The 22,606-nt window shown below is 40.4% G+C and overlaps 1 protein-coding gene across 1 annotated transcript in view; it reads right to left on the reverse strand.

Annotated features, from left to right (window-relative positions):
• Positions 1 to 1,027: 1,027 nt before the first annotated feature.
• LOC124051654 (NAD(P) transhydrogenase, mitochondrial-like) overlaps positions 1,028 to 22,606 on the reverse strand; it is a 29,270-nt gene continuing 7,691 nt past the window's right edge. Inside the window, exons 8-22 of the mRNA XM_046375229.1 lie at positions 22,135 to 22,268; positions 21,856 to 22,047; positions 20,463 to 20,616; positions 19,043 to 19,204; positions 16,819 to 16,929; positions 13,682 to 13,827; positions 13,215 to 13,410; positions 12,367 to 12,600; positions 11,450 to 11,610; positions 9,695 to 9,874; positions 9,169 to 9,328; positions 6,730 to 6,811; positions 5,387 to 5,505; positions 4,559 to 4,674; positions 1,028 to 3,729 (exon numbers count right to left, since the gene is read on the reverse strand). Of these exons, the coding sequence (XP_046231185.1) occupies positions 3,580 to 3,729; positions 4,559 to 4,674; positions 5,387 to 5,505; positions 6,730 to 6,811; positions 9,169 to 9,328; positions 9,695 to 9,874; positions 11,450 to 11,610; positions 12,367 to 12,600; positions 13,215 to 13,410; positions 13,682 to 13,827; positions 16,819 to 16,929; positions 19,043 to 19,204; positions 20,463 to 20,616; positions 21,856 to 22,047; positions 22,135 to 22,268 (2,297 nt within the window). The 3' untranslated portion in view covers positions 1,028 to 3,579. The remainder of the gene's footprint in view (positions 3,730 to 4,558; positions 4,675 to 5,386; positions 5,506 to 6,729; positions 6,812 to 9,168; positions 9,329 to 9,694; positions 9,875 to 11,449; positions 11,611 to 12,366; positions 12,601 to 13,214; positions 13,411 to 13,681; positions 13,828 to 16,818; positions 16,930 to 19,042; positions 19,205 to 20,462; positions 20,617 to 21,855; positions 22,048 to 22,134; positions 22,269 to 22,606) is intronic.

Consider the following 22,606-nt stretch of genomic DNA (forward strand, 5'->3'; position numbering starts at 1 on the left):
CTGCATTCATTTTAGGAATAGAAGACATGCTAGTTGGATGGAGCTTGACGCAGGATGTTGACAAAAAAAAAGCTTCTAGCGGTTTTAACGACTTATTCGTGACTGGCTTGAAGGAAAAGGTTTTTGTATCTTTTTGCAAAAACATGTTATTCTGTTATCTTGAACTCAGCAGCAACATGGCACTCCTACAGATACGTTCTGCCTCAAACATTTATGCATTTCACCTTTAATTATATACGATTATATAATTTATTTTTCCTGGCTGACCTGCAGTTTTGGCATCTTTTAAGCCTCGTTATGCTTTGAAAAGATAAGATAAGCCTTTATTGATTCCCAGAGGGGAAATGTGAGACAAGGAACCTTCTGATTGCATGACCTATTAAACCTGTAAAACTCCTTTTGACGACAGGTGGAAATGCAATAGTGGCCTCCTTTCTGTCTCCATACCACACAATTTCTCTCTTTCATCATCTCCGTCTTTTACTGCCGCTGCTGGTATATCTGTTGAACTCAGCAAATCTTAAAAACTATGTGACATCGCAGGCTGAAGTACTGCAACATGGCAGTAGCCTTACCAGCAAAGATATACCTTGGCTTCGTTCATATGTTTACATTTGTATGTTACATAATCATTGATTAGAATTGAAATCCCTTTAGTAAATCATCTGAACTTGGCTGACTGCTTCATATCCACCTCATGTGCTGATTTCCAGACAGGACTCAAATTCTTTTACACAAAGTGTTTACATTGTTTATTATACAGTCGTCCCTCTGTAAAGCAGCCATGCACAGATGAAGTATGTGTGCGAGTGTGGATACAACTTGTTCCCCTCATGGTCCTTCATCCAAGTAATTGCTGCAAATATTTGAGTTTTCAACCCCGCCGACCAAAATTGGACGGGCAACATTACCATCAAAGCTGTGGTAGACCTCAGGGAAAACCTTGAAGATCAACTTGTTTATTAGTGGGGAGTTCAGTTGCACCTTTAAGAGTGTGTCAGGGAAGGAATGACAGCCTCAGGCAACATCTAGTGTAAATACAGGTTTATTAGGGATGAAAATGTTCCATGATAAACAAGGGGGGAGGGACATTCACAGTACATTTCATCTCCTTACATGTGCATTGAAACATTGTACAACCCCCATTGCTGCTCTGTAGAAATAGCCTCTTTACAGAAAGAAAAATAAGGGCACAGGGGGACATGACGGCCATTGTAAAAATTAGATTTTCCATCTCCCTTAATTTGATCAATACCTACAATACAAAAAGTCAAGAAGCCACAAATATTAAGCAGACATATCAGTACAATAGTCCATAAAGACTGCATTTGCTTTCCTGTATTGACATGTAAGAACAATAACCCCTCATGAGCAGTAATGACATCTGCACGTCTTCACCTGCATAACATACACTAAACTAGTCAGCAGCGAACTGAGGTCTGATGGTTAAAAACAAAAATGCGAACACACAACAGGAGGCAATTGGTCAGGCTTAGGATGTGTGACTGGTTGGATTAAGATGTGTGGACATCCTGTGCTAGATTCGGTCAAAGATGACTGGTCAGATAAAGGTCCTATGGAAATTTATTGGTCATTTTAAGGAGAGGTAGAACAGTTGTCATGGTCAATGTATCGGGTCCCAGGATGACACTATGATAATTCAGTTCTTACAGTACATACTGAGCTATTGTTAAAGTAACGTTGACGTGTCACCTCATGAGCTATTGTTCCTTAAACCCGGAAACAGGAAACAAGTTGTTGCCAATTCATCTATTGTATCATTACCATAAAAACACAGAGAAACGGAAGTAATAAAAGGATGGCAGCAATCCAACCTTAGCCAAAAATTCTAACTCAATGGGCTGTAGTATCTGGTGCTTTTAGTTTGGTTGGCTTAGCTGTGTAGAGACAGGTGAAGAGTTGGAGCTACTACCATTATGTCAGTTTTCTAAGAAGTACTCACAACAACCAGTTGATCGGTATTTGTGCCATTGAATCTATCCACATTAAGTGCAAAGGGGAAATGTTTTGGCACAAGTTAAGGTTAATGGCAAAATGTTTAACTTTAAGAGAAGGGAGAAAAAGAAGGTCAATTCCATTTTAGAAACGCACACTCTAATAAAGTTGAACAATTCATGTATTCTGCAATGTGGCAAATTAAATGACTTAACTGCATTGTTGCTTTAGACTCTTTGTATAACAGTCATTTTAACATCTGGCCCTGTTTTAAAGTGATCCTTCATTTCCCTCCAGAGCAATAATGAGGACACGCATATTGGAGTGGATGAGCCATATTCATTTTTAAAAAAAACAAAAACAAAAAAAACCCCTTCTTTACCGTAAAGGCCAGCAGCTAGCATCACATGCACTGTAATATCAGAACCACACAGGATGATGGAACACACCTGGTACAAAAACATCATAAAATCCATTCAGCTATCAGAGCTATGAGAGTGTTTGTTTGTAGGAGGAGCACAGTCTTTACTTGCATTAAATGACAGCTGTGGTCCTACACTTAAAAGCCAAGTGCCATTTGGTTTATTGCATTAAATACTTGATAGACGAGGTGAATGGATTTTAATTTTAATTTTTGGATCCGTGAGTGACTGCTGCTCTAGAGGCATAGGTGGAGGTCACAGGCCACACTCAAGTGAAGAGAAAAAAGCAAACAGCGTGACTAGATTTCAATAACAGGTTATGGCTTCTAAAATGTGATCACATTGACATTTTCTAGGTTTCTGATTATAACCAGAGCCAATACAAAAATCTCTCAATACAGTATAAAACTGGAACTGAAAGAACTTTACAAAAATGTTGCACTATTCTGCTTTTTTTTTCTTTTAACTTGTACAGAGAAAGAAGATGTGACAAAGTATTTGAACAAATAGAAGGGGAACATCAAATAACCTTACTATAATAAAAGCAAACTGGAGGGGAAAAAAGGGGGGGGGGGGGGGGGGGGCAACAGTCTTTACAGTGTGGGGGGCAAAAAAAATAACCATTAGTTCTCAAGTCTCTCATGTCTTCTCTCTTAAAAAAAATCTCAGCTTTTGTTCCTTTTTAATTCCAATTCATCTAAAGTTTACTTTCCAACTATCAACTATCACCTAAAATATCTTTAACAGCGAAATTTAACATATCTAACTCTTAATCTTAATGCATCTACATGTCTGATTGTTGTTTTACATTAATATAGGTGTCTAAAATGAAGATGTCGGATGCTCTTCAGTTTACAGACCACATCCACTTGGTTGACATACCCTTCATTAATATCTAGAGATAAAAGTTGCGTCAGGTAGAAAGAAAAAACAAACTGTTTAAGTATACTGATGTGGGAGCACGAACAGAAAAACTACAGCATTGCTTGGCTCCTACTGCACAAATGTGGTTTTAAAATAAAATATTTCTTTTATTTATAGATAAAAAGAAGGGGTCGCCAAAATTTTTTTACCTTATTGACCATCTTTGCTCATTTGGCTGAACCGCAATTGGACAAAGAGGATCTTAATGCTGAAATATTTTTGGAAAAAAGTTTGACTAGATGCCTTCTATCGCCATGTGCAGAGCTAACCTTCAACCTTACTGGTCCATGGTCTCGCGGACCCTCGCCTGTAGGGCATCGCAAGTCTTCTTGGCGTCGCCTAGCAACATCGCAGTGTTGGGCTTGTAGAAGATGGGGTTGTCAACAGCTGCGTATCCCACACCCAGGGAGCGTTTCATCACAATCACCTAGAGCATGAGGAGATACAGTCAAATACACGTGCGCATGCTGACTCATTAGTCTCTGATTGGTCAATTAGGATGGGACGATGGCGAGGGAAAAATTTTGAACTGAATTCTGGGGAGATGCAAACTAAAGCACAACCAGAAAATCAATGCTTATATAGACAAATAATCACCTGAAAACCTTTCACAGCCATATTTTTGTGATGTGTTTTATTTGAATTACATTTGCGCTAAAGTCTAAAGTAGTCTGTGTACTATATGTTTGTGTGTGTTCTCACCACTCATACATGCATCACTGGTTACTTATGACTACCTGCTAACTATGAAGCATTTGCATGGTTTTTTGTTTGTACACCCAATTTTTTGTCTTTGTGTATGTGTTTTTTTGTTTTAATCTGTGCACCTGTATGTCTGTCTTATTTGGAGTCTGTGCAAGTGTGTGGGGTTAAGTAAAATGTCTCCTTTGATTTCCCCGGGGGGTGAAAGTGTGTGAAAACTAGTGGGAGCTCTGTATAAATCCCAGATCTCAAATCCGTGCCAGTGGGACGCTCTGAATGTCGTCATTCCCACAGCGACACAGTCACCACTAATGGGATCAGGATGGGGCTGCACCTGGAACTGTGTCTGTGTCTGCAAGCCTGAGCGCATGTGTGTGCCTGTATGTGAGCATGCATTTCTTTATGCGTGTCTTCCAATGGAGGCCCATCTACGGGTGTGGACTCAAACATTCAGCGATAAAAAGCAGTCCAGTTGTAAAATCTTGCATTCCTCTTTATCTTTTTGGGCTTTAGGACAAGCTCATTATCACACATGCATGCACCAGATGTCTCACCTGCTTAGACTTCCAGACCTCCAACACAGGCATACCAGCAATGATAGAGTTGGGATCTTCCTGGGAGGCTGAATTCACTGTATCATTGGCACCAATCACGAGGGTCAGGTCAGTCTCTGATTGGACAAACAACAGATCAACATTAAAAAACATTCTGTTTCAGCCCTTGTCTCCATGAACTTCTAGCCTGTACAGTCTTTTACTTCTCAACACAGCTCATTTTGTCACACACATGCCAAGCCCTAAAATAACAATGTCACCAATCACTTGAGTACTTCAACAACATGCCAAATCAAATTTACCTCATCCTGTTTTTGAGGACTGGAGATATGGCACACAAGCTATGGCTCATTTAGTCGCAGATTGTGCATGAAACAATTGGAAATGATGAGATCAATATTGTGGAGGAAGTTTACAAAATTATGTTTTTGAGAAAAATATGGGTGGCAGAAGGTCCGATGTGATGTGAATGAATGGGACCATATGCAACAGATTCAAGTATTACCGAAAAATTTCAGGAGAAATTAATTGTTGTATGTTTCTGCAACAAGTGGTTTCCACATTAATGGCAAAAACACAAGTGTGTTGGGGGGAAAATTTGAAAAATTTCAACCAAAACATGAGTGGTATTGTTCTTCTTATGTAACTCTTGGCAAGACAGTCTGTTTCCTAAAATGTCAAAAATTTCTTTAATAATGCCATATTTTCAAAGGCCTTCCTACCTTCCTTGGAAACTCTCAAATCAATCAAGCAATCAACCATCCCGGGTCACTAAAATTCTGGATGAATCAGTTAAGTAATACATGACAGAACGTAAGTGGATCTTACCAGGGAAGTCTTCATTAATCTCATCCATCTCCAGGACAATATCATACGGGACTCCAGCTTCAGCCAACAGCACATTGAGCTGACCAGGCATACGGCCAGCTACAGGGTGGATACCAAACCTGTGGGAACGAAATTTAATAAATCCAATGTTTAATAAGACCTGGTTGACCACCACTAACTACAACCTCACTAGTGGAAAAGATGTGAAAAAGGAGGAGGATCAAAATTAGTTGGGCAGAGAAAAGTGACAACACGATGGAGATTTTGGACAAGTGGAGTTCAGAGATGTTTAAGATTATAGTCTGGTTATAAACACACATACAGTTCCTCTTGCACTCCTCCACTATGTGTTACTGTCGAGTGCGTGTTTATGTGTGTGTGACTGGATGCACATAGCACTCAAACTCAATTAGCCATGTCATGTAATCAGGCAAGGAAATTAACACCAGCCACTGAATTCTGGTGGCTGGCTGTCTCTCTCTCTCTCCCATTAACCTTCCAGCCGCTTGGCCATGTGACCAACCACCATTTGGGGATTTATTTTCTATTTGTTTGGCGAGCTTGAAAGGATACAGTGCAGATGGCCTGTATGTTCTGGGACCTATTAGTGACTATAGCTGCCGACTGAAAAAGTCTCTGCCCTTCGTGTAATCCCATACAGTACACATGCATTGGAGGACAGTGGAGGACGATGAAACTTTGCTCTTAGGTGCTGTGCTTTCAAAACTTCATACTGTTAATATATTGTAGTATCCAAGTAAGAGAAATAAAAGAGCATGTAGTTCATCAAGACTGGGAAAGAGATATAGAAGGATTACACGGGCAGATACACAAATCAAGAGAAGGCATTAGAATACAGAACAGAGGAAAAGGAGAAAATGTGAAAGAAAAGAACAGGGTGAAGGGGTTTTTTTCTGACCACCCACTTTCCTCTAATCAAGCACAAATGCTCTAAGTAGCAGCAGCTGCAACAGCCAGGATCAAACGACTGAGGCAGGACAATTACACAAGCTTCCGCTGTACCTTGTCCTTCCTCTCCTCTTTTGCATTTCCCTTTTCTGCATACACGTCTCTTCCTAACTGTCCTATTCCATCTTCTTATGAAACACAAAACCTCAACCCTTCTTTTCTGTCAGCCATAATGCAGTTTACATCATGTATTGGGTAAAATGTTTTTTGGAACCCCCCCTCCCCTTCCCTTCTTAAAGTACATGTCTATCCACCTACAATGTACACGTTATAATACTTTTTTTCACAACTGTGTTTACCCGAGACACACTTCTTACTGCAGTTTCTTTCAATTCATGTACATTTAGTAAATTCGTTTTTAATCACCCCTTTACCTGACTTCCTTTCCAGCATCCCTAAGCATCTTCACCAACTCAGCGATGGGGTACTGAGCCTTTGCAGCACAGAGTCCATAACCTGGGGGAGATTTTAAAACAGCAACAGGCAAGAATGAGTTCATGTTAGTGTCCAGTGCAGACTACACAACTTTGCCTTGATTCACCTGCCCAAGACTAATTTTTGAGATCTGAGCCCTCATGTTGATGCAGACGTCACAACAGGTTTCTAGTGCGTGACCTCAGCGTGAACTAACCCAAAACTCTACCACAACTTTCAAACAGGTTTGACCTTTAATGAAGCCAAAAGCTCCTTACAGATGGGTCAGGCATTTTAGATGAATCGTATCCAAACAAAGCAAAGGTGAGAGGCAGCATACCAAAATATAAATAAAAAATAAAAACATATCAAACATATAGTTATTGATTAATGATATTCTCTAAATGTAAAATCATGTTACCTGGACTTTAGAAGAAAGCTGGCACAGTATGTTTTGTTTTTACCTCCAATCCCTGGATCTCTTTCATGTTAAATAATGCTGCTGTGTGGCAATTGATTTTTATCACACATCACACACACAAACACACATGTCAAATGGTCCAGTTGTGTTTACTAGCCTTGTCACAACAACCAGTCAGAAACTGTCTTGTTACAACACGTCAATCAAAATGACAAGGTTTCAAAGAAACACAGAAGAAAAAACAAAAAGACTCTCCACAAAAAGCGTGGTTTCAAACCATTTCACAGTTTTAACTTTTCCCCCCTCTCAATCCTCACAATTCTTTCATTCCTGTGCTTCCAATATTCTCTCTGGAGTTTCTCCTATAAGAAAAACAAGTGGACCCAGACCATGTGGAGATGTGCCAGACGAAGCCAGGAAAACACTTATGTTTATCAGGCAGAGTCTTAACCGTTTCCACAGATGTCAGTCAGGCAAAGTGACTGTGACGGCTCCAATTAGGGAGACTGGTTAAAATGGAAACAAAGGGAGCGACTGAAAAGGCGAAGCTGGATAACAGTACTCATCTGCCTACTCAGGTAGAGAGAAGAATTATATATAACGATATCTGGAGCTGAAACTCATGTCATTAGCAAGCATTACCTGTACACAATGGCTGATACGTTCGTGAACTTTTCATTTAATATACTTGCCGTACCATTTTCTCGATGTCTATATAATAGCATCAACTTTGTATTGACATTTCATACAAACGTTGAAACAACAAAGACCACTTAGATGTCCCGGTCTGGAGGCTCTGTGACACCCTGAAAGACCTTTAAAGCCAGTGTGAATAACTGACTGATGTCTTTCACATTACGCTGACGGGGTCTATTATGATTTGTTTCTAGTTATTCTGATCCTCACATTTCACTGGTTTATGTTTTTTTGTAATCCATCAAAAAAATGTCTGGAATTTTATTATTGGTCTTGTCTTGGTATTGTCTGTAGACCATTTTGAGAAAAGTTAAAAAAAAACAAAACAAAACAAAAAACCTAATTTTTCATTTCCGCTCTTTCACTACTCCCACTCCTTATAACTCAAAATGTCTTTGGCCCGTTTTCCGTTTTTCAACTTATGTGTTGGTCTCACAAAAGTAAGAAAAAAAAAATTGAATCCATATTAGATGGCGCTCCATGGATCAGTTCTTTTCCCTTCTTCTTAACCACGTGACCACATTTAAGTTTGTAATTCTTGTAAATTGCAGAGGTTTCCTCTGAAGAGTTAGTTTTTGTATATAGACACTCAGCTCTGAGACTGGAATCACCAATTTACAGGCTGGATACCTTTAGTCTGTGTTTACATGTACCCACGTGAGTAAAACAACTCTTTGGAACTATGGCTGGTTCACAACAGTCTGGCGAGGGGACTAAAAAGTCACTGGGCCACACAGTGATGATGATTTTAGGTCAGCAGCACCACAGACGGTCGTCATAGTCCAGGTGGGAGGTTCAGACACGTATTTATAGTCAAAAATGAAGAAAAGCATGCAGTTGGAACAAAGGTTGGACCCTGCGCTCTAACCCCAAAAAAGGAACTAGAAGCCAATTTTGAATGTAGTATTTGAATTGTCAACAAAAACCCACCATACCCTCATTCCATCTAATTTTCCCTTGACCTTGCATATATACCCTGCACTGTAGAATGTCTATTTACCAGGGACTGACGACCACACAGAAACACAAGTGTGTGTGTGTGTGTGTGTGTGTGTGTGTGTGTGTGTATGTGTGTGTGGCCACTCTACCATGACTTGTCAATTAGCCTAGCAAAATGGTGATGTAACATGGGTCAAGAAAAGGTTAAGTAAACAGAACACACACTTTGGTAATGCTGAAGAAAAAAGTGGCTGGCAAAGTCAAAGTACCATGTTTTTCCACTCACATATGAGGCCTCTGCAGTGTGTGTGTGTGTGTGTGTTTGTGTGTGTGTGTGTCTTACCTGGAGTGATGATTATGCTCTGGGCCTCTTTAATCATGTCGATGGTCTGATCCACATTGACCTCTGTGTGTGTGCCTGTGATCTCCATGGGCTTCCCTGTACCAGTGGAGGATGTGCCATAGCCTCCCAAGATCACGTTAGCCAGCGAGCGATTCATGGCCTGAGGAGGAACGGGGAGAAGCATATTTTCTAGTTCCTTTTTTTAATGATTGCCTTACCTTTTGCTTTAAATTCATTGACAGTGTACCACAAAACACAGCAATCAGAGTATATTTGAAAGGGATATATTTCCTTAAAAAAATGCATGCATGCACACACACACACTTTTGACCTGAGATTTTAGTTAGAACTGTGTCTCTACTATGGTAAAGTTAGAGTCCCTCCTGGTGGTCAGGAGAAGAACAACGACATGAAAGAGTGCTGATCTGCATAACACGTCAAATGCTTCATTTCGGAATATCAAACACAGTTACTGAGACACAAGGCAGCAGCACTACGGTTGCATGTTCTTACAACTGAGACTCACCACACACATGATATATGACAGGATGGCTCCAGATGACCCAATGAGAGCTCCGACAATGGTCAGCAGGTTGTTGTTCAGCAGGAAGCCCTCAGCACACAGGGCCCAGCCTGAGTAACTGTTCAGTACGGTGATCACCACTGGCATGTCGGCGCCTCCAATAGCTGCTGTCAAGGTGACACCCTAAAAAGACAGAAGACAAAAATGAGGGAAACCTTTTCAACCACTGCTGTAATCAGATTAGCCATTTAATGCAGTGAACGCCACAAAAGAAGAAGAGAAATGATCTGTAAGTGAGAGGTGAAGAATATTAGTAAAAAGTTATAAATTAACAACAAATTCTCCCTCCGTAACAACTGTAACTACCAGACTTAGTGATGCACTGGTTGAACCTAAATTCCTTAAAAATAAATAAATAAATAAATCTCTTTCACTAGAAACAAACCAACCTCCCCAGCAGCACTTACATTTTTCACAATCAAATCTCCTTGTTCTCTGTCCCTCCATCATCTGTACAGTTTTTGTTTAACAAGTGCCAACTGTAGTCATCAAAGTGTTAGCAAGATCCAGGAGGGTGTGTCGAGTTCTCACTGCGCACAGGTGCACAACATCGATTGCTCTCGCTGACATACTGTAGGTTTATTTTTAGTGTTATGTGCAAGTGAAGGAACACACACACACACACAGTTGATGATAAATTATACTGTACTCTAAAGACTGATTACAGATTAGACATAGCTACTTTAAACCAATTCATTTATAACTGAAACTAAAATGATATCCATTTAACTTCTCTAGGGATGCACTGGTAATTTTATTCTGGAACAGAATCCACTTACTGATTTTTCCCAGCAAGATATGCAAACATGCAGAGGCAACACATCACTGTGCATAAATATTTTTTCTTTTTACAGTCAAAATTGTCTCTAGGTGTGAGTGCGTGCAATTAACTGGCAACCAGTGCAGGGTGAACCCCGCCCCTGACCCATAGTCAGCTGGGATAACCCCCATTACCCTACACGGATAAAACAGTATGGAAAACGGATGGATGTAAAATTCAAAAAACTCAACATCAGTAGCGAGAAACTATCAAAGCTTAGCAACACTACAGTATCTACATACAGTAAGACTGATTTAAAACTGAAAGAAGTTGCTGACAATCTGATCACATCACTAAAAACTGATGGGTGAATGTAAATGTAAATTAAATGTCCACAGACTTACTGTTGAGCTTTGTTTTTTATAATGGCAAGAAATATCTAGATTGTATGTTGACCATGGACATCTCTTTCTCTCTGACAAACTCTGTGGCACATTTACAAAAGCTAAACATGACTCAACAATGGTGCAGACCAATATAATGAGCCGAATACGAGCAGGAACCTGGCAGTTTTACCAAGCCGAGCCTGTCTGCAACTATGGCTGCCAGACTATTAACAGCTCTCTGCTCAACCCTGACTGAATTTCTGGGCAGCTACTGTTACCTGTGTAAGTAGCTTCTTACTTGACTGTCATTTAGTAAATCAGTTTTACTGCCTCTTTTATCACTTATTACAACCTTGTCTGTTGTCCAGCATATTTTTTTTCTGACTTTTAAAACCTTTTCTTTTTCCTGAATTCTTTTAACAACATCCTTACATGTTCTGTCTGTGAGAATGTAAGGAAATGTTAATATGACACATCTAAGTGCAAAATTTTCTATTTAGGGGCCTCACCGAGTGCAAAAACAGAACCCTTAAACACACACATATGCCGTACCATGACAGCTGAGAGAGCAGAGACAGATCCGAGGCAGGTGATGCCTGTGGTGTAACTGGGATCCATCATGTAGGGAATTATCCCACCAACGCTAGCTGCCATAAGACCCATATTGAGAGCATGACGACCAGGGAGCATCAGGGGAGCGCTGTTCAGAAGACCTGCACGGAGATCAGAGGGAGGGAAAGAAAGGACGATAAGGGGACAAGGAAAGATAAACACATTTCATATACACATTTATTTCTTATCCAGGTGTTAACTATTCTTAGAGAGTTAGAATCAAAGCAGCAAAAAAGAAAAAGCTCTTTAGATTTATCCTTCAGCAGCCACCATTCATTAACTGAATGTCATGTTCGTGCATAATTTGCTTCTGTGAAACACCTGCGACTGATATGGAAATTACAATATGGCCGCACCCGATGAAACTCTTTTTTTGATTTATTATTCCTTTTCCCTTCAAAGCAGACAGAAGTGGGTATGAAGTATCAGACCATCTCTTGTTGATAACTACAGTGCAGCGAAGCGGTTACATCATCTGTCTACAGACTTCTTAAGATATCTATGTACTTTTAATCCTGTTTTACAGATTGACACCAATTAAGGTAACATGTTCCTGTTACACCTAAATAACAGCACTTGTGTCTTTTGAAGCTAAGCTATGGGTTGTTTCATTTAACTCTCTGAAAAAAAGTACAAAAACATTAAGCTGATTTCCCAAAATGTCAAACCACTCCTTTAAAGAGAAAAGCCAATCTAACCCTCCGTTGTGGTTTGTGCAAAACAAAATTTGTGTCATTAAACTGTGAATGAGCTTTGTAATATCATGACAGTACTAACGCAAGTTCTGTCTGCAAATCACAATAACATGAGTGTAAATGTTTGCTGTCCAGGCAATGTTAAGTATGACTGTGCTTCACCTTGCAGTTTTCCATATGCCACCAAAGAGCCACTGAAAGTGATTCCACCAATGTAGGTTCCGAGGTACGCAACAATCTTGGTGAGGTTGGCTGCAGGATCAGTGGCAAAGTGGGGGTACTCGATCATGTATTCAGCCACGCAGGTGAGCACGGCTGCCAAGCCCACCAAGCTGTGGAAGGCAGCCACCAGCTGGGGCAAGTCAGTGATCTGGATCTTCTTAGCAATGGCCAGGCCTAAAGAGAAAGAGAGAGAGAGAGAGAGAGAGAGAGAGAGAGAGAGAGAGAGAGAGAGAGAGAGAGAGAGAGCAAGAGAGAGAGAGAGAAAATAAATAAAGTGCAGTGGCCCTGAAGGACCCACACACAAATAACATGCAAATCACAAGCACATGCGCACACGAGGAATGCTGGGAAGTGGGTCCGTCTGAGGAGCCAGGTGTTGCTGATGAGGCCTGTTCAGGAAATTCCATGTTTGTGAGTGGGTATACAGTGTGTGTGTGTGTGTGTGTGTGTGTGTGTGTGTGTGTGTGTGCACTGCAGGAAACATTACAATGTTACTGTATCGGGAAAACAGCATTTTTGTCTGTGTGAATAGTTTAGTCTAGGTTTCACCTTTCTTACTGGAACAATTAGCATTTGAATGATCAAACTGTCCTGCACGAGAGGCAGAGAGTGAGTAATGCGTGATGCTGACCATTTTGACAGACCTGCTGTGTCTAGCAGTGAGTTAGTCACGGTGCGTTTGATGAAAATATCACACAGTCTCTGCACTCTGCACACCTGCTGACTACTCATTTTTGCTAGTACAGTTTGCCTTTACCTTCATTTGACATGAATACACATAGACTCACCAGCAGTGCCACCTACGGCCATAGCTGCACTCATCTGTGCAAGAAGCTCAGGATTCGGCTTGAGGGCACCCAGAGTGGCAGCGAGACCCCCAGCAACTCCCATCATACCCAAAGCATTACCCAGACGAGCTGTTTTCTGGTTAGAAAGGCCAGCCAGGGCACCGACACAGCACAGACCTGAGCCCAAGTACATCATCTGGTAAGAGAGAAGGACCGAGTGGGGAAAAAAGGAGGTTATAGACAAAGACTGGGGGACCACAGAATGAGAAATAAGGCCAAATGATTTACTTGGAAGGTCCTGTACAACATCTGAGCAAACAAAGAATACATTTGGCTGAAGATTAGCTGAGTTTTATATAGTCCTGGGCTCCTTTGCTCCAAGTCTGGGGACTAAGAAGGTTTTGGTAGCAGGCCACAAATATAATCCTGAACTCAACATGTGAACACAACATAAACTTGTCTCACACCTGTTCAATGTTGTATCCAGACTGCAGAGCAGCAGCGTAACCTCCTACAAAAACACCACCAGGAATGAGATAAAGGTGGTTGTACTCTGGAGGATCAGTGGGACGCTTGAACATGTCCAACATCTTCTGAGTCACCAGGAAACCACCTGGGTGAAAGATAAAGAAATTAATAAACCTGTACTTGCAATGGCACAAAATCAGGTTTACAAGTTTCATTTTAGCAAAAGGAGCAGCAGAGTGGCAAATATGATGGTAAGACCGTTGAGGCAGGGATGTAAAGGCAGGGAGTTAAAGCACCTGAAGAACATGAAAAATATCTATTTTTAGACAACAGGTGTTTTGAAGCCAATAGCTAAAAACAGTTGCCAAACCCAATACCAGAAATTTAATGAGTCTGCTTCATGTCAGTGTAAATATTTCAAGTAGAAAACCTCAAAAGTGTCAAACTGGGACCAGACAGAGTCTCACTGCTTTACAGGAGGAGATCACATTACTGAGAGTATGTCTCTCTTTTTCCCCTCTGGCATGATTGTAGCCACGTGCACACACATGCACCCATACATACAGGGGTGAATCAGAGGCTAGCACCTGCTTCTTTCCAGCTCTTGTAATTTTAATTGTAGACTGTTAAAACATGTAATAATAATAAAAAATCTGACCACTATTATTGCAGACAAATCTGAGTCAATATATTAATATGGAGGAATGTTCATGTATTTTAACAACGCAAAGCCAAAACCGAGAATGGGTCTGCTGACTCTAAATTTAGAAAGTCTGCAAGAACAGAAGCAAATTAGCAACACTGGCAAAAGTCATGAAGTCCAAAACAAGACAAGCTAATATAGCCATGCTAGCAGCTTTGTCAGCATGTACTACATGCTAACAACCCAAAATGCTGATGTTACACAAATTTACAATGTTAACCCTCTTAGTTTATTGTGTTTTAGATCAACTTTTTGTCCATTAGCCCAATGGCCACTGAAAAGTTAAACTTTATCGGCCACTCAATATATTACCATTGTTCTTTTGGCTGGCGCTGAAGCAAATCTTCCAGCCACCTGCATATTTTACCAGCATTGGGCTAGTGACAGATACTAATTTCGTTCTGTGCGTGTTAACGCACTAACATTAGCTAATTAGCACTAAAAGTATGGCTGCAGATCGGATTGGAATGTAATTAATATTGTAGGCATTTGGTCATAAAATTAAGTTATGTGGAATTAAAAATTGACAATCTGATGATAGTGGAAAACAAATGATTAAAATTCAGCCTAAGGGGGAAAGGCGGAATGAATGTTTGTAACATATTTAATGGAAATCCTTTTTGTGGTTGAGACATTTCCTTCCAAACCACTAATGAAAACCTCATGGTCGTGCTAGAGTTTGAGTCAGGGGGTCACCAGAGTCATTAGGATTCATCCACCGGGAACAATGAATGCCTTCAAATTCTGTCAAAGGGTTACTGAGATATTTTAGTCTGGACCAAAGAGACTGACCAACCAACAGGTTCCAATTGGTCCCAGCATTTTTGGAACTGGGGTTATAAGAAAAAGGTCTTTGAGGATATTTTAGAATTATTCCTTTTCACTCAAACCTCTGTGTTGTTTGATTGACAGCTAAGCTGCCTGTCTCAGCTCTGACAGAGGCATAGAGGAACAAAGTAAGCAAACTTGTGCTACTAACTAATGTACCAGCCAAAGGCAGATGATGTATTGTCACTGGCAGTGAAGAATAAGCAACACACCAACATCTAAAATGACAGATGTTAACATTTGGAGAATTCTTAAGTGGTCTGATGTGCTGTAGCTGAAACTAGTTAATTAGTCGTCTGGTCTTCAAACTGATGTAGTGCAGTACACCCACTGGATGTTTGATTGGTAGCAGTTTAAAAAGTATAAAATTAAATGATAATGGTATGAAAATGACATGATCAGGTGTAGTCTAAGCCCTTCTTGATCTACACAGACAAGAGACTTTTTATGCAGACAGTAAATGTAATCACAGAATCCAAATATGTAAAATATGAATGTCTCCCTTTAAGATTACGATTTTTTTCTTGAAGGAGAGCACATTTCTTTTTTACAGTGGACATAATGCAAGCTGAAGCAGACAAAAAAAACATGCAAAAACAGAAAAATGTGGAATCTGATTAAACCTGTTAGCACCCACCGACATTTTGATTGTCACAAACTGAACATAATTTTCTCAGGACATTCATTCAACAGACCCAGGTGTTTTCCATGCATTTCCACATCCTATTTCTGTGGAGACACTGTGCAACCAAGAAGCTATGGTCAGGGACCTGTTCCTCCCAACAGTCAAACAGGCTGAAAAATTTCAGGATCTGCTTTACTGGAGCAAAGTTTCACTATTGTGTTACATTCCTTCTATGGAATGAATTATTCTGTTCCCAGGGGTTTATGGGTAATGTGGTTAACTGCTTAGAATTGTGCGTGTGGAACCAAAGCCATGGAGAACATCAAAAATGAAATTAAACAACCTGTAAGAAACTAGGTATGTCTATAAAGCCTGTGATACTTTAGCTTTCATGCTTTCATTAAGAATAAGGTTAGGGAAAATCTAGAAGACTTTTAGGTGGTTTGTAACGCCACAGAACCTAGAGGTCCCAAGATCTGCTGCAAGTTTCACGGCCTTGTCTTGAACTTCACAATCTTTGTGGTGTCCTGCATCTATCACACATAAAACTAAATGAAGCTTCTGTTCATTTTTAAAGAATAGGTTGAAATTCATTTGCTTGCATTAAAGTCTTCCCTGGTGTCTAGCTGTGAGCTAATAGGAGAAATTAAAACAAATTCATGACTCGGCCCTGGAGGAACACTCTGCTTCCCAGGACTATTAGAGAGTGATGAGTACTATAATGACTCCAGGAACACTTTGTCATTATAATGGGAATTATTAACACTAATAGCAGGAATGAATGTGTGTGGTCCAAGCCAGAGCCACCAACTCCGGGGTGAGCAGGTGGGTAAGACAGGGCAGCTGCAAAATTTGAAAGCGTGTTATTGTAAAATCAATGTAAAACCCTTCAATCTTCAGCCTAAGATGATATTTTATTGGCTGAAGGTTGCTGTAACTGGCAGGGATCACTGTGAGACGTCTATGTGCAGGTGACTCACCAGCAATGTTGACCGAGGAGATGAAGGCAGCCAGCACAGCCAGTGTCTCAGCAGTAGTTGTTGGGGTATAGCCACCTCCCATCAGGGACAGACCACCCACAGCCGTCAGACCTGCAGATGGATATTTTAGCATTCATGAACTTCCACTTTCATACTTCATTATACAGGGTTTGAAAAGTTTGGTTAGGAGGTGAAAAAACAGCACAGAAAGCACATTTACAGACATTTCATAGCTGTCTCTGTTCACTTCAGAGATTGGGAAAAAGTCACAAATAGGAAGATTTGGAGATTAAAAAAAAACAGAAGGAGAGAGCAAGAGAGTGAGTATGTGTTTACCCAGAAAGGCTTAGGAAACCTCGATAACATCAGCCCTGTAATGACTTACAGGCAGTAAGACACAATATGCAGCACCCTAGGAGCCTGCCTTCACACGACATTGTGTTTGTGTACACTTTAGGTTGTTAGGCAGGTAGAGTCTGTATGGATGAGTGTAAAGTGTTGTTTTTTTTAACTATTTTTTGGCATTCCTTTTTTATTTAGCAACAAGTGGTGAGAGAGACCAGAAAGAGAGACAGAAGGGGGGGGGGGGGGGGACACAGAGAGAGAGAGAGATGCAGCAAAGGGCCTTGGGGCTGGAATCGAACCTGGGATACTGCGGCGAGGACTCAGCCGCCGATACATGGCATGTGTGAAGATACCTGAGTGCCCCCTGAAGTCAGTAGTGTCACACTGAATTTTCACATGAGACTAACACACTGGTTTGTGTGTGTACATACGCTGGGTGGGTCGACATCCTGTAGGTGCATTTCTGACAAACATCTGCTACCAGACTACAGGGAAGGGTGTGACAGTGAATCACTGATCTCAGGTAGATTAAAGCATTTCTATCTGACACCACATATAAAGTCACTGGATACGAGACAAGCGTCTGATGAATTTAAGATGACCCACTGGTTAGACTCACTACTGGCTGTAACATTATAATCTCTCCATGAAGAATATAACTGTCCCTCACTCAGACCTTAAATTCCATTACGATTCCCTAATGTCTGAGTGATTGTGTGTGTCTCTTTATGATGCCTGGCACAACAACAACAGAATTTTGTTGGTCTCACTGTTTCCATAACCACAGTGAGTCAGTGACAGAAAGAAAAAAATTTGGTAATAAAGGCCATGCCGAATATGAAGGGAAAATATACCTGAACAGGGAGAAAAGGAAGAGAAAAGGAGAGGACATATGGAGGTCAGGCAACATGGACAGAAGAAAGGAAAAGTTTCAAATGAACATTAACACATTTCTTTGTGGTCTCCCATTCAACCAATCTTGCCCTCATCTCATGAACTTTCAGACTGATCCTGTTATTATCATACTGTGTTTTTTTAACGCATTTATGGTTGCCATTTGACAAGACTGAATGAGCTGCAGATAGTGATATTCAAGAGGGTGGAAAATAGAAGACACAGACCCAGAGGGACGAGAAAGATAGTGTGAAGGTGGGAATGGGAAAATAGGGCCTAGGTGTGAGTAATAAAGTTTTAAAAGGAAGTGAAAACTGTCCATCCTAGTTGTTACAGTGCTGTGCTCCGCAGCTAAGCTCTTATGTTCGGCTGTGTGCATGAGTAAACGAGCAAAGGACTTCCCTGAACCTCAAAGATCACCAATGGTGTGTTACTTCCTACCCTGGTGTGGGTCTCAAGAGTGATCAAAGCCATGAGAACACACACACAAGCACTTACCACTCTCACCTCTTAACCCCTCAGTGTTAAGTGACAGCCAACAATAAGGACACAGTCTTTAAAATTTTTGTTTGGACTGCAGGGATCTGCTGGTGTGACATATGACATGTATGATATCTTTATTTCAAGCATTATTATTCATATTTCCTGCTTGTGTACTTTGAATTTAATGGTGTTTTGTTACTATATTTGTTCAGTGTGTTGTGCTGTTTTTGTATTTTGATGACTATAAAGTTGCATTCTCCTTTATACACTGAGCTTAATCAATTTAGCACTGTAGTATTAGTGTCTGTAAGGAAAATGATGCTCTAAGACATTATCTAAATCTAAACATTTATGATCATTTTAATTGTTATTTTGCCCACAAACGCTTGCTCAGAATGATGCATTTGTGTGCAATTGTTGTGAAAAGTGAGTTCACTACTTGGAAGGCAGCCTCCAAAAGCTAAACTCGCTCACGGCAGAAGAGACAGCAAGCAGAACTGACCTGATATAGCATTGGTGACAGACATGAGCGGCGAGTGCAGAGCAGGGGTGACTCCCCACACTGTGTGGTATCCCACGATGCCAGCCAGACCAAAGGTGGTGACCATCTGAGTGAAGGCAGCATTAGGAGCTGACAGACCCAGACCGAGCAGGGTTGCAATGCCTGGCACAGAGAGAGACAAAGTTAGAGACAGCTTTTACAGTACAATGGGTCGAAGACTTGGTTTAAATAATCTGCAAGTGATTGAGAGGATTCATATGTTGTCACTGCACACAAACCAACACATTTGTGATACAGTTAAAATCTGTTTAAAGTCTGACTGTATATCTGTTTACATTTTTATAGCTCTACTATTATCAAATGCAGATACCGTATTGTTTTAAACACATATTAAAATACGGATACTTGTGATAACCTTGATATTTAGTACCAGAAAATGTTACCCTATGACTTCCCCATCCTTTTTAGCTTATGACCCTGTAATGACACAAAGGTAACATCTACTTACAACTCTCTGTCCCACACTGAATAAATATCTGAATTATGAGCATTTTAGCCAAAGACATACAATTATTGAATGTTACACTGACTGAAGAAAACCCTGTTATCCTCTTTAAGCCACTCAGGGGTAACAGTTGTAGTTTAAATAGAATATATGAGTTTGAATATAGTAGACTTTCCCAACTCAAAGCTCACTTGTTTGATTTCAAGAGGCAGTAGGTCCTTGACCACCCATGTTGTCCTTATTTCCTTCCTTATTTACATCAGCAGACAGGCATCAGGTATCAGTCGGAGAGTAATTTTTCTGGTTAAATTTGAGAGACTGGTGTCATGTAACAAAGTTTATTCTCAAAACCAACTGCTGTAGCAAAGGAAATTATCTGTGTCAGTGACAGTGAATCTGAAATGATTAAATGCCACACTAATAAGCCTGTAACCAGAACAAAGCGACTTGTCCCTTGAGCAGCTGTACGGTGGTGTTAAGTAGGAAACTACTGGCGTACCTAAACAATGTGTGAACCACATTAGCTGCATGTGGTGCACTCACACACAGCTCTGTGTGGCACCATGGGAACCACTCGCTACAGCAATACTTCAAACACACACTCAGCATGATACTGTTTTTACAATGCACACTTCCTGACACTAACAGGGTGTGTGTGTGCGTGTGTGTGTCTATGTCACTTCTCGCCTCCTGTGCACATTCCAGCAGTGACCTGAAAAGCTGATTATTAACCTTTCCCTCAGATTATGGCACACCTCAACCACCCGGCCCCCCCGAAGACCCAATATGGACAATTAATCAGAATAAAAACTGTGAATGAGCACATTCCTCCGATATAGCATCTTCTTAATTTTACTGCAAAACCAGAAAATCGAAATCGAAATGGTACATTCAGTTTCAACCCCAACAACTAACCTCCAGTGTACATGCCAGCAGTGGTGGCAGTAGCTTTGAAAGGGGAGATCTGGGCAGCTTTCTCCTTCTCCAGTTCCTGGATGGACTTGGGTTTAGGAGGTGCTCCAACGGGCACATTGTTGGGCTGAGGAGCAGGGAACAGGTTCTTTCCATTCTGGAGGGAACAGAGAATGGTATGATGTGAAGAGGAGAAAACAAGAAAAAAAGCCCACAACAAACAGAAAGGTTAATCACTCTTTCCAAACCATATTAATGTCTGGGCTTTCGGTTATCTACACCTTACACAGATGAGAGAAACAGTTGCAGAAAGTGTACAATTATATCAAGTATGTCAAAGAAACTTATTAAGAGCTGATTTGATCTCTGCTTTTTTCCCTGATCTCACTGCCTGATGGTGTACAGTGACCTGCCTTGGATTACTAAATCTGTGAAACATTAGACCAGGCTGTCAAGATCAAAGTAAGCAAACTAATGATCAGTAGGTAGAGTAACTAATGTCTGCATTTCACCATCATTTATTAAATGTGTGACCATTACTGCTAACAAGTATAGATTAAATTACTATTTGTTAACTTCAACGAATGAACACAGCTTGATTGAGATTAATTACAGCACAAATAATCTCCCCAAAATATGACAAGGATCTATGACTGATAAGACTAATATAAATGATACGATTCCAAGCTCCTGAAAAGAAAATAATGGATATTGAAGAAAAAAGGCCAAATCTACATTACTTGTGGAGGTGGACCATCGGTGTCTTGAATACTGAGTCATGAGGCTTTGACTCTGTAATTAATTTGTAGACTATGCAGGATTTTCTTTAAAAAACTTTTTAAAGAAAGATACAAAAAGATACAGCACTCTGCTCTATGTCTGGAGGAAGACAGATGATTGTTGTGTCTAATTCACAGGTCAGTACTGAACAGATAAGGGCAGAATTTACCAGTAAAACATGTTTTTTAACTAAATTTCCCTTTTTGCAGCATGGGAATATTTATCTTCATCAAGAACTGATTTCTAACTGACAAACAATTAAACCAATAAAGCTAAATGAGGGAGTCAGTGAGAAGCAGCTCATAGAATCTAATAAACACAATTACATTTTATCTTGGAGTTCTAAAAGGTTCTTTGCTGTCTTCTTTATAGTTTGAGCGTGTGGTTGTATATGTATCATTTTTCCACAACACTCAAACATGGATAACTGGCAGCTGGAAAGTCACTCTTGACCGTCAGAGGGAGAAGAAATGATAGTTTGTCCTCACGGTGACATCTAGTGACTACGAAAGGAAACTGCAGGACATTTTGAGTAATTTTTTGCTTGACTAAATGGATCATCAGCTGTACACATACATGCATGTTTGTTCGGGCTGCTGGTCACGAGGCCTCATACCTGCATGACAACAGTTCCTCTGACAACGTGGTCCATGGTCCCGTAGTCAAATACATCCTTGACATCGAGGTAAAAGTTCTCCTTGTCAGGGCTGATGGCCCGCATCAATTTAGTGATGTTGTTTGAGTACAGAGTGCTGGACTGAGTCGGCAAACGGCTGGGCAGGTCAGTGTAGCCGATATGAGTCACTCCCTGAAAAACAGAAGTTTTGTGATATTTCATAAATTATTAATTATTATTATCATCAGTATGGTATATGTGCACAGTATGAGCACTGACCTTGTATACTGACAGCTCTCCAGGTACTGTGGTCTCAATGTTTCCTCCAGCTTCAGCAGCCAAATCCACCACCACTGACCCATCTTTCATGCTCTCTACCATTGATTTGGTTATCAGGATGGGTGCCCGCTTGCCTGCAATGTGACAAGACAAACAGATACAGATTGAGGCATTAACACGTTTATCCAGGAACCGAATCATGACAGATGCTTCAAGGCTGTACAATGAACAAAAACCACTGAAACCGGAGTACCAGAGAACAGAGTAATGGAACAAATATGAAGCTGTTGTAAAATATGTTCTGGTACATTCTAGTAAAGTTATTTTTATTGTTCAATATTCCATGACCTGTTTTTATTTCTAAATTCTATGACTACATTCCCAGAGTACATGTCTCACATTCTTTAATATTCCAGAAATTCAGAAAGTAAAGAAAAAATCATTTACAGCTTCTTTCATTTGTCTTTTGCAT

This window comes from Scatophagus argus, chromosome 20, assembly GCF_020382885.2.
Source record: "Scatophagus argus isolate fScaArg1 chromosome 20, fScaArg1.pri, whole genome shotgun sequence".
NCBI classification, from domain to species: Eukaryota; Metazoa; Chordata; class Actinopteri; family Scatophagidae; genus Scatophagus; species Scatophagus argus.